The 17,567-nt window shown below is 42.7% G+C and overlaps 1 protein-coding gene across 1 annotated transcript in view; it reads right to left on the bottom strand.

Annotated features, from left to right (window-relative positions):
• TNRC6B (trinucleotide repeat containing adaptor 6B) overlaps positions 1 to 17,567 on the bottom strand; it is an 877,462-nt gene that overhangs the window by 184,825 nt on the left and 675,070 nt on the right. Inside the window, exon 18 of the mRNA XM_029590231.1 lies at positions 10,054 to 10,225. Within this exon, the coding sequence (XP_029446091.1) occupies positions 10,054 to 10,225 (172 nt within the window). The remainder of the gene's footprint in view (positions 1 to 10,053; positions 10,226 to 17,567) is intronic.

Raw genomic sequence — 17,567 nt, 5'->3', positions numbered from 1 at the left:
ATATCTTTTCCGATGGACAGGCTCCACTTGAACCAGACTGCTGGTGTTACCCTTTAAAAAGGAGATAGAACAGCTTTGAAACTAGAACAAAGGGGAAAGTAGTCACTCAGCAGTGCATGGTTTGGAGGGAGGTATCTTCAAAGGATACTAATTAAACAGGAGAGTTAGGGCATCCCAACAGAAAGGTTCCAATAAAAGCGAAAGTAGTCCATGTGCCTATAAGTAAAGAATCACCTGAGCTAACAGATTCCAAATTATCCCTGTCAACTGAAAAGCAGGTTGTGAATGCGCTCTCCATTGCATTGTTTAACCTTTATCTAACTCCAAAATGCCGCATCCTCAACGACCTTGGAGTTCACTATAAAATCTATGCTGGTGACATCCAATTCTTTTTTTCCTCTCAAGGAAACATGGGCTAAGATTTTTCCTCACCAAATGCCTTACATCCATTAAAAAATGGCTGCACCGCAACAAACTAGCACTTAACGTATCTAAAACATAAATCATTGTGTTGTCTTGCTATCCTGTTGCTGACATACCCAACCATATCTCCTTTGATTCCCATGCCATCTCAATTTCCCAAAGTATACAAAACTTGGGAGTCATTAGTGACCCCTTACTCTCTATGCGCAACCATATAAAAACTATCACCAACTCCTCCTTCTACAAACTGCGCCTACTCCATCACCTCAAGCCCCTCTTCAAATTTTCTGATTTCAGGTCAGTCCTTCAATCCTTATTATTCTCTGGGCTAGACTACTGCAACTCTCTCCTGTCAGGTCTACCGCTGTATGCTACACACCCACTACAAATCATACAAAACTCAGCAGCAAGACTCCTTACCTGCACTCCCATGTGCAATCACATTTCACCTGTACTCAAATCTTTTCACTGGCTCCCTATTCTCCTATTGAGTACAATATAAGCTAGTGATGATTCTGCATTCCTCAATTCACAACCTAGACTCCCCATGGTTCTCCTCTATAATAAAAATCCATGCCCCCATCCTGACCTCTCAGATCATCTAACCAAATGCTACTTGATACTCATCCAAAGTTCACCCACCTTGTGGGAGCCAGAATGCGCACTTTCTTCTCTAGAGGACCACTCCTTTGGAACAGCCTACCTCCTGAAGTAAGATGTCTCTGTGAAAGGACTTTTTTCCAAAAAGCCCTAAAAACCTCTCTTCAAGAAAGCATTCCCCAACCTAAATGACAATGGATTACCCCCAACACGCCCCCCCTCAGAGGATGCTACTTAAATCCTCTCCTCCTTTTACCCCTACCCCCCTCCACAAATGAACCTCTTCCCCCTTTCTCAAATGATCATACTCAAATTATTGGGCTTTCCTTCCTCTTTATCCTAAGATATGTGCATTGTCCTCTTCCCCCTCTCCTTTTATCTGTGTAAGCTTCACATTGTACCTCGCTCTGAAAGAAGGAAGGGTGGGAATGAAATCTATTTAAAATAAATAAACAACACTTTGAAATGTCTGTATGCCAATGCCAAAAGTCTAAGAAATAAGATGGGAGAATTAGAATGTATAACAGTGAATGATGAGAGACAATTGAAATCTCAGAGACATGGTGGAAGGAGGATAAACAATAGGATAGTGCTAACCAGAGTACAAATTCTACTGCAATGACAGGTAGGAGGAACTTGGTGGGAGGGTTGTGCTTAATGTCTGGGATGGCAGAGTCCAACAGGATAAAGATTCTGCAAGAGACTAAATGCACAATAGAATCTTTATGGGTAGAAATCCCATGTGTGATGGGTAAGTGTTTAGTGATGGGTGTATTCTACCATCCCACCAGGCCTAAATGATGAGACAGATGATGAAACGCTAAGAGAAACTAGGGAAGCTAATCAAATTGGTAGTGCAGTAATAAATGGGAGATTTCAATTACCCCAATATTTACTGGGTAAATGTAACATCAAGATGCGCTAGAGAGAAAGTTCCTGGATGGAATAAATGACAGCTTTATGGAGCAATTGATTCAGGAAACAATGAGAGAAGGAGCTATTTTAAATCTAATTCTTAAGGAGTGCAGGATTTTGTGAGAGAGGTAACAGTAGTGCGGCTGCTTGCCAACAGTGATCAAAACATGATCAAATTTGAATTAATGAAGGGGGACAGTAAGTAAATCCATGGCTCTAGCACTAAACTTTTAAAAGGGAAACTGATAAAAAGAGGAAAATAGTTAGAACTGAACCAAATCATAGTGAACCTGGAAGATGTAGTAGGCTAGACCAGTGGTTCTCAACCTTTTTCCCATCGTGACACACCTGATAGACCACACTCACATGTGTGACACACTGCTCATTACAATTTACGACTGAAATAAAAAATAAAGGTCCAGTATTATTTTTATTGTTAAGAATGACACAAGAAAAAGATACATAGAAACATAGAAACATAGAAATGACGGCAGAAGAAGACCAAACGGCCCATCTAGGGTTCTATTTCCCTTCCACCCCCACCATTAATGTAGAAAGCAGTGATAGAGCTGCATCGAAGTGAAATATCTAGCTTGATTAGTTAGGGGTAGTAGGGGTAGTAACCGCGCAATAAGCAAGCTACACCCATGCTTGTTTTACTCAGACTATGTTATACAGCCCTTATTGGTTGTATTTCTTCTCCCCTGCCGTTGAAGCAGGGAGGTATGCTGGATATGCTTGAAGTATCAGTTTATTCTTCTCCCATGCTGTTGAAGCAGAGAGCCATGCTGGATATGCATCGAAAGTGAAGTATCAGGCACATTTGGTTTGGGGTAGTAACCGCCGTAACAAGCCAGCTACTCCCCGCTTTGTGAGTGTGAACCCTTTTTTCTTCTCCCCTGCCGTTGAAGCAGAGAGCTCTGCTGGATGTGTGTAGTATCAGTTTTTTCTTCTCCCCTGCCGTTGAAGCAGAGAACTATGCTGTATATGCATAGAAATTGAAGTAACAGGCTTATTTGGTTTGGGGTAGTAACCGCCGTAACAAGCCAGCTACTCCCCCCTTTGTGAGTGCAGATCCTTTATTCCACATTTCCTCTTGCTGTTGAAGCTAGAACGATGTTGGAGTCACAGTAAGCATGTGTACGTATTCTGTCTGAATAGAAATTGCATAAACAGTAAACATCCTACACCAAAACAGCACCAATTTCCAGCACTTAACAGTAACCACCTTACCTAAGAAAATGCAACACTGAAAATATTATACCAGGCCTTAAGACACCAATACATCTCCTATTACTGGGAGTCCCACAAGGATCATCCCTCTCTCCCACACTCTTAACATTTACCTGCTGCCACTTTGCCAATTACTTTCCAACCTCAAACTAACGTTTTACCTATTCGCTGATGATGTACAGATTCTCTTCCCAATCACAGATTCTCTTCAAAAAACTTGGGCCCACTGGAACAGTTGTCTACGATTCATCAATAGTCTGCTCACTAGCCTAAACCTTATCCTCAATCCAAACAAGACCGAGATCCTCATCATTTCACCAGATGATAACCACGTTTTCCTCAACTCTCAAAGCGCTTCTCAATTCGTTAAAACAGTCATCAACCATTCCCCTTCCGTTAGAGACTTAGGGGTTCGGCTCGATAACCACTTCAACTTAAAATCGTTCGTCCACAACACCACTAAAGAATGTTTCTTTAAATTACAAGTACTTAAAAAACTGAAACCTCTCCTGCACTTCAGAGACTTCCGCTTGGTACTTCAATCGATTATCCTCACTAAATTAGACTACTGTAATTCTCTCCTGCTAGGTCTCCCAGCGAGAACTATCAAACCCCTACAGATGGTCCAGAATGCCAAGGCTAGGATACTTACCAACTCAAATAAAAGAGACCATATTACGCCCATCCTTCATTTTCTTCACTGGCTTCCCGTCAAATCTAGGATCTCCTTCAAAGCTCTAATGATGATCCACAAGGACATTCATAACATCACCCCTCAAACGAAGTTCTCAATTCCGTCCACATACCTCAGACAGACCAGTCAGAAGTGCGTACAAAGGATCCTTGTTTGCCCCTCCGGCCAAATCCACCCTAAGAAAGCGAGCATTATCGACAGCAGGGCCCACCCTTTGGAACTCTCTGCCACCGGAGCTACATCAAACCTTTAAGAAACACCTCAAAACGTGGCTTTTCAGACAAGCTTTCCCGGAAACCCAAGACCACTCTGACACCGGTCAAAGGACATAGCTTGGATCTAGGATCTCTCCTTCCTCAGCTACTTCCGCCCTTTGGATCTAGGATCTCTCCTTCCTCAGTTACTTCCGCCCGTTCCTTCTCTCCTTATCTCCTGACCGCCCGCCCTTTCCTCCTCACCCTCCTTCCACTCTTATCTCTACCCTTTCTCCCCTGTCCCCTTCTTCTCACCTTGTCTCATCTAATATTGTTCATTGCTTTATTTGGTTCTGTGGTCTTCAGTTATTCCGATGTAGTTACTCTGCTCTGTTATCCATTGTTACCCCGATTTAAGCCTAAGCTCCTGCTAGTCTTCCATTGTTCAGTTGGTTTCCCCAACCGCATTAAGTGCAGTCATGCCATTAAGCCAATGTTACTTAAATTTTTATGCTTACGTTCTAATGTTAAGGTTTATGCTGTTTACTGTTAATTCTCTAATGTTTTAAGGCTCTAATGTTTATAGGGTCTCCCTCACATTCCCCTCGAATTGTTTATATGTTTACATTCTCTTAGACGCAATGTTTTAATGTAACGCCTTACCCGCGACTGTTCTGTTGTATTGTAAACCGGTGTGATTTGTATATTATACAGGAATGTCGGTATATAAGAATTCAAAATAAATAAATATTAGGAAAACGGACCAAGTCAGGCTACTATAGAGCCCTACACAGAAACTACATGCCAGCATTAAACCTCACCTGAATCACATGTGCTGACCCTCACCTAACAAAGAATAAAGAGACCAAACGCATAACTAGAACTAGAAGCATGCAGACAAAAACTGAATTGGAAACCGCAACAAGCCAGAGTCTCTGTATGCAGTGCAACAAAGGAAAAAAAGAAACGTCACCCATCCTTATAAAACAAATCAAGAAATATAAAATCAGTAGCAGTAAAACCATACTAACAAAAAGAACAGATTATTTCAAAACAGCGGATGAATGGAATATCCAATTAAAAACTCATAAAAAATTTCTAGATACCAATAAATTATTTCAAAATAGCAGACACAAAGACTCAGTAATGAGAAATAAGGATACAAACTATTTTTTGCTCTACATACCTGGGAACGTTTGATATCCAGGTGCCCTGAGATTGTTTTGAATTAGCAGGAGGAGGGATGGTTTGCTTGCAACTTTCTCCTCTCACACACTGGCTCTCAATCACTCACATATACACGTGCTTTTTCTCTCTCACTTATATAGGCTCTTAATTACACATTTACACACATGCTGTCTATCTTTTCAGGCTTGTAATGTTAGTAAAATTGCCCGACTCAGGCCGAGTTTCGCCACATTCCAGTGGCTGCCTCAGGGGCTTAATTTTATTTTATTTATTCAATTGGTGTGTTTTAATTATGATTTTTTGATGGTTTTTACGCAATTATGATTTAATGTTTTTTATATATATGTTTATTTGTAGCCCCTGAGGCAGCCACTGGAATGTGGCGAAACTCGGCCTGAGTCGGGCAATTTTACTAACATTACACGTCTCCACCTAATAAAGATTTGGCAAAGACTTCCTTGGGAATCTACTTCTTTGTTGTTTCCTCACGGCTTTGTTAGATCGCCTGCCTTGCTGTTTTTTGGGCCCTATCTTTTCAGGCTTACACACAGGCTTTTAATCACACACATACATGCTGTCTTTTTCTCTCACACAGACTCATTTGCATGCTTACAAACATGCTCTCTCTTTCTCTCATTTACACACAGGATCTCAATCACATACTCACAAGCTCCCTCACCTAAACCAGTTCTCAGTCACACACATACTCTCTTTCACATGTACAGGCGGCTCTCAATCATTCACATACATGTTCTCTCACTCACACATACACACACAGGATCTCAAACACGCATGCTTGCTCATTCACTCACTCTCCCCCCCTCCCCCGAACTAGTGGCAGCGGTAGCCTCCACTTCTAACCCTAAAGGCAGCAGCAACCTACTTCATTTTCAGCCCTCGCAGAGAAAGGAGTCCCATCGGCCGCAGGGGTTGATGACTTTCTTTGTTTTTCTCCGAGCCGTGCAGCTCATTCCTCAGGCTGCGCCTCTCTTTTCTTCGGGCTGATGCTGCCTGCACTAGCATGGTCTCTTCTTCCCGCACACGCTGCTCACCACTTCCGGGCCGCGGGAGGTGGGGGGGGGAGGAAAGAGCATGCCGGTGCCGCTGACTCCAGCTGTCCTGCCGTGTTCCGCCCGAGCTTTCAGGGTTTTAAGCCCAGGTGGATGACCTATTTTGCTCGGGAGGGGGAGCAGCTGGGTCAGCGGGGGACGGGGAAGTGGGCGACATACCTGCGTGTTCTTGCCGACACACTGGTGTGTCGCGACACACCGATTGAGAACCGCTGGGCTAGCCTGAAACTAAAGAGTAGCAAATCACCTGGACCAGATGGTATATACCCCAGGGTTCTGGAAGTACTCAAAAATGAAATTTCAGAACTATTAAAAGTAATTTGTAATTTATTATTAAAATCATCCATTGTGCCTGAAGACTGAAAGGTGGCCAATGTAATCCTGATATTTAAAAAAGGCTCCAAAGGTGATCTGGGAAACTGTAGACCAGTGAGCCTGATTTCAATGCTGGGAAAAATCATAGAAAATATAAAGAATAAAATCACAGAATACAGACATGGTTTAGTGGGACACAGCCAGCATGGACTTACCCAAGGGAAGTTTTGCCTTACAAGTCTGCTACATTTTTTTGAAGGGGTGAATAAATGTGGTAAAGGTGAACTAGTAGATGTGGTATATTTTGATTTTCAGAAGGCGTTTGACAAAGTCCCTCATGAGAGGCTTCTAAGAAAACTAAAAGTCATGGGATAGGAGGTGATGTCCTTTTGTGAAGTGCAAACTGGTTAAAAGACAGGAAACAGAGTTGGATTAAATGGTCTTGTTTTCACAATAGAAAAAGATAAATAGTGGAGTGCCTCAGGGATCTGTATTTGGACCGGTGCTTTTTAATATATTTATAAATGAACTAGATGTACAAGTGAGGTGATCAAATTTGATGACACAAAATTATTTGAGTGGTTAAATCACAAGCGGACTGTGATAAAATGCAGGAAGACCTTGCGAGACTGGAGTCTGGGCATCCATATGGCAGATCAAATATAATGTGGACAAGTGGAAGGTGATGCATATAGGGAAAGATAACCCATGCTGTAGTTACATGTTAGGTTCCTTATTAGGGGTTATCACCCAGGAACAAATTCCGGGCATCATAGTTGATATTACATTGAAATAGTCAGCTCACTATGCTGTGGCGGTCAAAAAAGCAATGTTAGGCATTATTAGGAAGGGAATGACAAATAAAATGGAGGATGTAAAAATCTCCGTATCGCTCCATGGTGAGACTGCACCTTGAATACTGTATGCAATTCTGGTTGCTGCATCCACAAAGCTTATTACATTTTCATGAGCAAAGATGGATTTATTGTCTTAACAGTTGTCATCCTGCAGGTATAAACGCTGCTATTGAATGGTACGCTATAATTTGAGATTACCTTTTGGTTTAAACAATGACAGCTCTGACGCTGGTTCTTGATTTCCATATGTGGTTGTCCCGGATTGGCTGGGAGCCCCTTTAAAAGTGGCGCATGTATGGCCCCTTCGGTGGAAGAAACATTACCAGTTGGCCGGTGAAATGCCGCTGAAGCTATAAAACGTCAGTATTATCGTTTTTGTGCATGTGAATTATTAAAATTTGTAACTTTTGTTATTGCCTTTTACAGTTAAATTTCGGCCCCATGAGGAAGGTGGTCAGCGGAAACACGGACAGTGTTGGGCAGTTTCATCTGAAGCCTCTTAATATGCTGGGCTAACAAGTGTTTCTCAGATGAAGCTAAGCGGCTTTAATTTCAAATAATGAAAAATGACAGTGCTATTTGTATTTGCACCAAATCTACACAAAGTTGATAAACTTTATTTGATACACAGAAAGTAGCAAAAGCACGCTGCATGAAGCATTATAAAAAATTCATTCTAACACCTATGATTATAAAGTGCTGGCAGAGAAAAGTTTTGCTATTCAGCATTTCCGATGATGCCCCATATGAGGTCATTTAAATGAGATAAAAAATTAATCACAGGCTTATTTTGGTTCTTTAAATGATGGAGGTATATTAGTCTTTTTGTTATCTTCATGTTATTTTGACAATTACTTCACTACAACTATAAGAAGTACTGTGGAGTGTAATATTTATACAATCCAATATGCTTACACATTGTTATGGAAATGTATCTATTCTGATGCCATGTCCTTTATTACACAGGTGAAAACTTTCCAAGATCTAGAAGTTATATTGAATTCTGATTTGTCAATAGTGGCGGGATATTTTTATAAATAGAGTATGTGATCAAATACAGCTCAATATGTTGTCTCAGTATTCCATCTTGAAACTCACAAGGGACACAACATTCATCATCATCTTTATGGAGAAAGTGTCATATGACCTGTGTCCCATCAATCTTGGGTGATCTATGACTACTCCCTAACCCAGTGATGGTTAACTCCAGTCCTTGGGTGCCACAGTCAGGTCAGGTTTTCAGGATATCTACAATGAATATGCATGAGAGATTTTCATGCACTGTATCCATTGTAAGCAAATCTATCTCATGCATATTCATTGTGGATATCCTGAAAACCTGGCCTATTTGTAGCACTCGAGGACAGGAGTTCGCCATCACTGCCCTAACCTGTTATCGCTTTCCAAAAGACTACAATAAAAATAAAGGCACAAGAAAATAGTTAAACGCTTGCTGGTATAAGCTAAGGTGAAAAAGCTGTCTCTCTGAATCTCTGCCATAGCCTTGGTCTTTCTCAGCAGCTGAGTGTAGTGTACCTGTTTGGGTTTCATTTCAACATACCAAAATCATCGACATAACTCTACTCAGTGATGAAGATCATTTTTGGAATTTTAAAATCAACTCCAGTTTAACTGCTACTAGTAGTTTCAAATATTACCCCTCCTATCAGATGAGATGCAATGATACAAAGAGAAGTAAGGCATATCAACAATAATCAGAACCTTTCCATCCACAGAGAGCTTCAAGATCTTTCTACTTATATGATATTATGAAACCATTTTTGGGCATGAGTTGAGCATCTTCCATGTTATAATACTAAAATATCCTGGAGAAGAGTTTGAGTAGAACACACATTTTTACATAAACTGATTTGCTGACCCAACAATAAAACAACCAGGCTTTCCATGTAACATGTGGACAATTCTTAACAGGATATGGACTGGGCAAAACTGATGTCAACACTTGATGTACTTAATTGTAAACTGGTGGACTGGGTTGATTTTATGTTGTGTAAACTGCCTTGGGTGACCTTTTAAAGGCCGAGTGGGTGGCCTAGAATTTTTTTTTAATTAAATTAATAAAATAGAAATGTACATGGCGCCTAAAAAAATTCTTCTAGCTGTGACTGTGGAAGTCCTGATTAAATTATGGAGCATATATCATTTTGCCCCAGACATACGTTTGAGGGTGATATTCTAGAGTTACATTGATTTTCCAGCAAGGCATCAGGATGATTGGGGAATTTGGAATTAAAACTATAATACTAGTTTCCATATTCCAAAAGTCACATGAAAGAAGCACTAACATACCTTCAATGCTAGTATGTTTGCAGTAGTCAAATACTATGTTGCACATCAGTAAATTATTAAACCTTTTAAACTGACAATGAAATTTTACTTTTTGGATAAAAGTTACTCATTTTAGATTTTTTTTTTTAGCTAGTTCCTGAACAATACCACCTTAAAGGAATGCAGATTGTATCTGATAAATACTACTACAATTTGTTCTATGACTATACAGTACTCTGTACACTAAAATTCTAGAATCAATAAGCAGTACTGACCGGTACCGTATCCAGGTATTTGCCCTTTGGCTTGCAAGTCTGGGAGTCCAATGTTCAGAGCATTAGGGACTATACTATCCATGTGTGGCTTAGGCCCAATGGGATGCGATGGCGAATGCTTTATGCCAGGTTGTCGCTGCTGCTGCTGGAGAGCATTTACCATACGGGCAATCTGTGAACACAAAGTAATGGTGAAGGGGAGAAGAGACAGTAAAACTGCAATTCCCTGAATACCAAAGGTAACCAATTTAATCCATTAAATAAAGTAAGTGAGAATTTGTGACCCTCTTCCTAACAAAGCTATTACCAGAAATTTAGGGGACAAACAATGAATTATTTTGGTTTCCTAGCAATATATGTTTAACATAACTGTAGAGGACACAGAGAATAGTTTATTAAAATAATCAGGACTAGACTATTACGGAAGGGGTGTTCAGGGTGCAGGACTGTCTTCATATTACTGTGTATATATATTACTTCATTCAGGTAAAACATGGAAGAGCAAGTTTGCTCACCATAAACTGTGTTTTCCATAGATAGCAGATGAATTAGCCATGCTGTCTGGGAATGTCCTCCGTGCCACTAGGCGGCGGAGCTCTCAAAGCTGAAAACAGATCTTTGCCAGTGAGGAGCACCTGTTTGCATGATCCCGCGCTGTCCCAAATCTCCCTCAGCCCGTATCAAAGCAAGATGAAATGAAAAGATAAAAACTGTCCGGGGAGGCAGGAGGGTCAGCATGGCTAATTCATCTGCTATCTACGGAAAATGAGCAAACTTGCTCTTTTCCCATAGATAAGCAGCTGAATTAGCCATGCTGTCTGGGAGTCTCTAGCTGAAGTATTGAGGGCATATAGCAGATATCATGGGTCCATGATAAAAACAGGAAGATGCGCTCAAGACAGACAATAGGCAGACAGTTTTATGATGTTGCTGTCACTGTGTGCAGATGTGTTACCCAAGAATTGTGTTTCTCATGTGTGCATCACCCGCCGTCTGCTGGTGTAAGCAGTAGCGGGAGGTGAGCAGCTATAGCGAGAACCCTGGGGCTGTGCTGCAAAGTGCCAGGATAGGTCTGTCATGGAGATAATCCAGAGAAGCAGACAGTATGGATGTGGAGCGTGTCACAGGGAATGCACAGAGTCTGTGAACACTGTTGGTAGCAGAAAAGAATGCGGCTCGAGGACTTGTACAAGAGCGTGAAAATGAAGATTGGAGTCCTGAGCATTCGGACTAAGGAGACCGAGAGCTGTAGGACTTCGTAGTCGGAAGGAGTGTAATGTCGCAAGAAGCGATAGTTTGTTTACACTCAGTATATGGAGTGTAAGATCATTTTAGTAGGCTTGAGGTTTTTGGAAAAAAACAGGATGCGTACGCAGCTTAACCTTGCATCTGAAGGAGGTGAGGGCGACCGAAACGTGCAGCTTCCAGGCGAGGAAAATTAGATGACAAGTGTCTAGCGGGTCTTCTGATGGAAGCATGAATTTGCTCCAGCACTGTGTATATGCCATGGAAATATATTATTTATATTATTGTGAAAAAAAAAATAAAAATTTATATATATATATATATTTTTTTTTATTTTATTTTATTTTATTTTTTTTCCCTCTTGGGCCAGGATCAGAGAGGTAGGATTCTTGACGTGAATCCGGAGGTGAGCAGGTCCAGAGATTGGCTCGGGTATGGCCCCGAGGCATGCCAGAACCAAAACCAGCCAGAGGATTCTGCAAAGGAAATGGAGGAACTCTGAGACGTCATGGCTGGTAGGTGAATGGGTTTGTGCCACGCTGAGCACTCGAAGGTGCAGCATCTCTCACCCTGTCAGCAGTTGATGCGAGTGGAGTGTGCCTTGGAATGAGATCAGAAGAATTCCATGCTGAGGAGAAAAATCCCGGACCTGGGATCAGATTCGTGCAATCTAGAGATGAGTGAAGCAGGTGGAAGAGGAGATCACCGCTTGGGTGAAGAGAGTGGGTTGTTTCACAGGGGTATTGTTGGCCACCGATAACTGAATTAGGAAATTTGGTTTGCGGTATCTGCAATGCAGTGGTGGACTGTGCAGTGGCTTCCCTTCAGTCTATGAGGAATGCAACTTGTGGTAGCCAGCGTGCAGTGAGGCACTGCCTGTAAACAAGGTCAAGTATACTGTTCTGCTCAGTTGCGAAGAGGCCGAGATTCCAAGCACGGAAACAAATATAACCTGTATATATATATATATATATATATATATATTTTATATGCCATGAAGTTATTAGTTATGGGCAGGAAGCAGGGTGCAGGTAGATTGATCTGCTTCCCCTTCATTTGAGGACTTCTACAGATGCTTTGCAGGGCAGTAGGAACCTGACCGAACTCCATTGGTGAACTAGAAAATTGAAATCTGGTTGTTCGGGTGGACCACTAGAGCGCGTCCACAGGGGTGTGCTCGAAATGTTTGAAGAGAAAGCCCGGGGGGGAGGGGCTCGAAGATCCGGGCAAGTTACGTGTCACGCTGGTTTTCAAGCGGATGACAGACCCTGAATCCATAGTTGGGCGAAAAAAGGGGGAACTCCACTCCCTGGTAGGAGCGCACCACCCTGGATAGAGGGGGGTCGGAGGGGCAAGGCCACTGGCATCGACAATGCGGTCAGCCAGTACTCCAATCTCTGTGCCTGATGGGAGGGAGTGAGACCAGAGCGGAGGAAGGATGGAAGAACTGACTCCACTGGGTCCTTAGGCTGCACTGTGGATGACATACATGTAGTCGCGTGCCCTGCGAGTGTCAGGCGCAGGTCAGTGGTGGTTTCTTGGGTTCAAACAGCTTGCACTGTACGGGCATGCGCTTCAGAAGGCAGGCTCTGTCCTGAATGGGCGCCAGGAGCCTCGATGAGCTGCAAGACATGGGTGGATTGCATATGGAAATTTTTGTAAGAGATTAGTAAGCCTAGATTGACCTGTCAAGAATAGGGTTATGGGAAGATTGGCTCGCAGGGTGGATTGGTCAGTGTCCAACCATAAGTCGTCGTTTAGGTAAGGAAACGTGACTGGATCCCATGTCGACGTCAGTGCCAGTGCTACCACGGAACCCGTGGTGACAAAAACCCCTGGTGCAGAGAATCTGTTCTATGTTAGGTATCTGCTGATTGATTGAAGGTTGCTATCGAAGACTGACAGACTATCATAGTTCTCGTGAATGAAGAAGCTAGGGGAGAAACCCCTGGCGAGGGCACTGAATGTACCATTGTGGAAGATGATCAATCTCCTGCAACAGCAGCCTGTAGTGTAGATTGCGGTGTGTAGGCGGATCCTGTGCAGGAACAAAGGAAGTTGAGGGAGTGCACCCCAGTGTCAATGCGGGCGAAACGGGAGGCTTCAGAAGGGTCTGGGGAGGATCGGGACCACTCATCTGAGTGGGAAAAAACGTCTCTTTCAAACCTTGGAGTTTTGACATTCTTTGTGGGTGGGACCCCGCGGAGGTAATATCGGGCATGCCTGTCGATAACTGACATGATCCCATCACACTGGTAGAAACACCTGGCGGTCATGGCATGTCAGAGTCTCGATGTTGTAGGAGGTGTAGATGCATAGAACCTAAACTACAGAAAAATTTATTTTTTTTTAAATCTGTCACTGAGGAGAGACAAAGATCCCTGTGCTAATATGATGGTGATGCCACTGCTCTGCAAATGTGAAGGCTGAAGACGACCCTGTTGGAATTACATACTGAAAAAAAAAAAAAAGAGCCGTTTAAGACGACCTGGATAGGAAAAAGTCATCTGGGAATATGATTTTGATGAAACTCACCGAGGGGGCTGACAAGACACATCCACCACTTTCCACCTCTATAGGTGGACAACCCTGTTTTTTTTGCCAGTCTATCTGCAATAAGAATGTCATGAGGACAAGGATGGTTTGCCTATCAATGTCACAAAAGTCCCTGAAAGGAAGTCCAGTGACTAGCTGTAAGGGCATTGGCAGTGAACTCCGTCGCAATGCCCAAGACTATTGATAAAATGAAGAAAGCATCGTGAAGTCCCTTCCTATGCCCCGCAGTGTCCACAGGGCTGAGTGCTCTGGGACATAGGCCCCCAAAGACTGGGAGGGAACATCCATGGAAGATGTTCCCTCCCAGTCTTTGGGGGCCTATGTCCCAAAGACTGGGAGGGAACATTTGTGTGGCATGATTTGTGTGGCATGCCACACAAATCATGTGTTTCTGGAACCTTGTGTGCAATATAGCGGATTGGAGTATCCTCCAATCGAAGGCGTCAAGACATTATCGCCCTTGCTGGGTGGTGTGTTGGATGGGAGCTAGATTTTCGCTTTTTCCTTTTTTTTTTTTTATTTCTTATCCTCGATGACCGATGTCTGAGGGAATTAGAGTCTGGAGCACCTGATGTCCGTGCACACAATGTGAGATCCATGTGAAAGGAGGGCCACGGTCCCCAAAAGGGGCTCCCAGGACTTGTATCGCAGAGTAGGCTCCACCGGAGTGTCAGGAAAAAAAAAAAAAAAGAAATTTTTCTTAAGGATCTCAAACATCTGTTGAGTGAGTAGGGACGTCCCGAGTCTCCACCTCGAGAATGTGTGCCCAACTCTTCAGGATGTTCATGAGACAGATTTCTCGATGGATAGACCGGACACCCAGTGGTTCAGCAAGGACCAAGGGGCACCCAGTTCCTGCGGAGAGGAGTGTCTGCTGTGGTTGGAGAAGGCCTGATGTCTGGTGCTGGAGACATCGCGTGGTGAACCCTGTCCACCGAAGGTGACATTGTGGCCGAGACTCAGTGCCCCTCGTGTGCACCGAAACCAGCGGCACATTGCCGTCCCGGACCCATGGGAATAGGACGTGCTCCGGAGGCCATACCCAGCCTTCATGGAAGGGCTCCTGAGCTCCAATCCATGTCAGTGGCTGAAGAGAAGGTCCCTCCCCCCCTTTTTTTTTTTTCGAGGGTTGGAAGGACCTGTGGGTTTGTCCATGCACCGCGGGTGTCCAGAGGCAGTGAGGAAAAATGACATGCCAGCACCCGGGCATTGAGTGGGTCCCCTCATTCTGACGCCTCCACATTGGCATTGTGCTGCGGAGACATCCGCTGGATGCTGGCGTGCTCTTGCCCGCGCAGCCCGATGCACTGGTCAACCGGAGGGCGCGTCCGTGCGTTGGCGATGGACGGCGGATGCATCTGAGTAGCGATGGACGCCTCGGATGCATCAGTGCGCTGGTGAATGCGTGGATGCGTCAGCAGGTGCGTGGACATGCCGGTGGACACATCAATGCGCCGGACATGTCGATACGCCGGCGGACGCCTCAGCGCTTCTTCGTGCCAGCAAGTGCATTGGTAATTCAACCAGTGCGTTAGTGCCTCGGCATGAATCGATCATGTGTCGACGTAACATGTGTCAACGCCATTTTGAATTCCTTGTCGTTGCCCCTGGATCTCTCATCAGCACCAGCCCGGAATTGGGAGGTCCACTGAGGAGCTCCCATGGTAAGGATCCCATTGTGGCCAGGAAGGGGGGGGGGGGGGGGGCGCGCCGGAGAAGGTTTACATACTTCTCCATAGGGCAGTCCTTGATACTATTTCTGACAGTTTCAGAGGATGTCTCCCCCCTGATTATTTGTCTTATATATTTAAGGTTATTGTCTTCTTTATCTCCCTTCTGTTTGTTTGTTTGTTTTTTTTTTTGAAACTGAGGAGAAAATCTATTTACTTCTGTCAATATCAGTTTTGATTGAATTCCTGTCACTCATAGAGGATGTTCTGTCTCCCTTATGTCTCTTCATAATTTTTCAGATTTGCTTTTTTTTTTTTTAAACATTGAGGAGAAAGAGAGCTCCATGCACTCAATCACACAGGAAAAAAATGGACTGAGGAGATTTGGGGCAACGCGGGATCATGCAAGCGGGCGCTTGCATGATCCTGCGCTTGCACGATCCTTGCAGCTTTGAGAGATCCGCCACCTAGTGTCAAGGAGGACGTTCTCAGACAGCATGGCTAATTCATGCTGCTTATCTACGGGAAAAAAGGTTAATTCTTCAGTCAGGATATACCGAAGTACAATTGCTTGCTCATACCTGCCATCCTTTGATAGCAGCAAAGCAATGACCCTCAGATGGGTTACATGACTTGCATAATATCAGATTCTTTTAGCATTTTCTATAAAAGCTTTGAGCATGTTGGGTGCACATCTTAGGGGGTGTTATCTGATTAAGGCAGACTATGCTAATAGAAAGGAAGAATCAGACTTCACTCCAATATGTAATACATAAGATAGCTTTGATAAGTAAAAGGATTAAAGACAGCCACCATTATAGATAGAGAGAACTACAGATATAGTGAGAGATTCAATGCTCGACACTAAACAATCACATGTGACATCAAGAGCAATAGTTGTATGTGATGGATTAAATGCGTAACAACCACCTGAGAAGTATTAGACAATCACGTGGTGAACCAAAAGCTTAACAGATCAATGAAAAGATCAATACCAACAGTAGTATCCCTTCTCTAACTGGGGATCCCTCATCAGTGCCAGATGCTTGTGATGGGCCTTGTTATGGTCCAAGGCACCAGCCGTGGATCCAAGTCCAGGGGGAAGTCCATAGATGTTACATGGGCTTAATGGTTTTATTCTGTCTAGCATGGCCTGGCTTCTATGAAAACATTTCTCTGGCCAAGGTTGTACTCATGAGGAAAAGACAAAATAGTGGATGCCACAAAATAGTCTTTTTCAATTTTTAATCATGGAGACGTAAAGAATCATATACACATGCCCGACTCTGGCCGAGTTTCACCACCAATGGTGGCTGCCTCGGGGGCTACAAACATACATATAGAAGTATTTAATACGTTAAAAACATGGAAAATAAAAACAAATAATCATAAACATATATATAAATAATGTATATATAATCATAAATAATATTAAAAAACATAAAAAATCATAAACATATATATAAATAATTAAAAGAAATTGCACAAACATTAACACAATCACTTTTTAAAAGAACATACAAATCATAAAAAGTGTGTAAAAACTTGTAATGACAATGGAATGTGAACATCAAAGGATAATATGGACTACTTCTGAAATGCTAAAATCAACTTTAACTTCATAAAAAAGTGCAGCAAAGGACAGTACCTTGTTAATCACAGAACAGTGTTCAGGTGATGGTCCAGAAAAGGTCAAATATATACCTACATCTATTGGAACAATAAATAAATCAAGGTCAGCTATATGTTAAATCAATAATGTTGAATGGGATGGGATACCTCTACTTCTATTCATTGCATAAATACCCCCTTCTTTTTTAGAAAATTATGATGAAATTCATATACAGCAATATGTATCAACATTGTTCGATATTAAACAAAACATGTGTCAATCAATCAATCTCTTATTCAAATACAATTTAGATATTGTGGAGGAAAGCATTTTTAATAAGCAATTTTTCTAAATGCATCTGAGCTAAGCAAATATGCATAATAAAATTTTATAAAATTTTATTGTATAGTTTATTTATTTCTCTTATTATG

This window comes from Rhinatrema bivittatum, chromosome 2, assembly GCF_901001135.1.
Source record: "Rhinatrema bivittatum chromosome 2, aRhiBiv1.1, whole genome shotgun sequence".
NCBI lineage: Eukaryota > Metazoa > Chordata > Amphibia > Gymnophiona > Rhinatrematidae > Rhinatrema > Rhinatrema bivittatum.
This window is presented reverse-complemented; position numbering and strand designations above follow the sequence as displayed.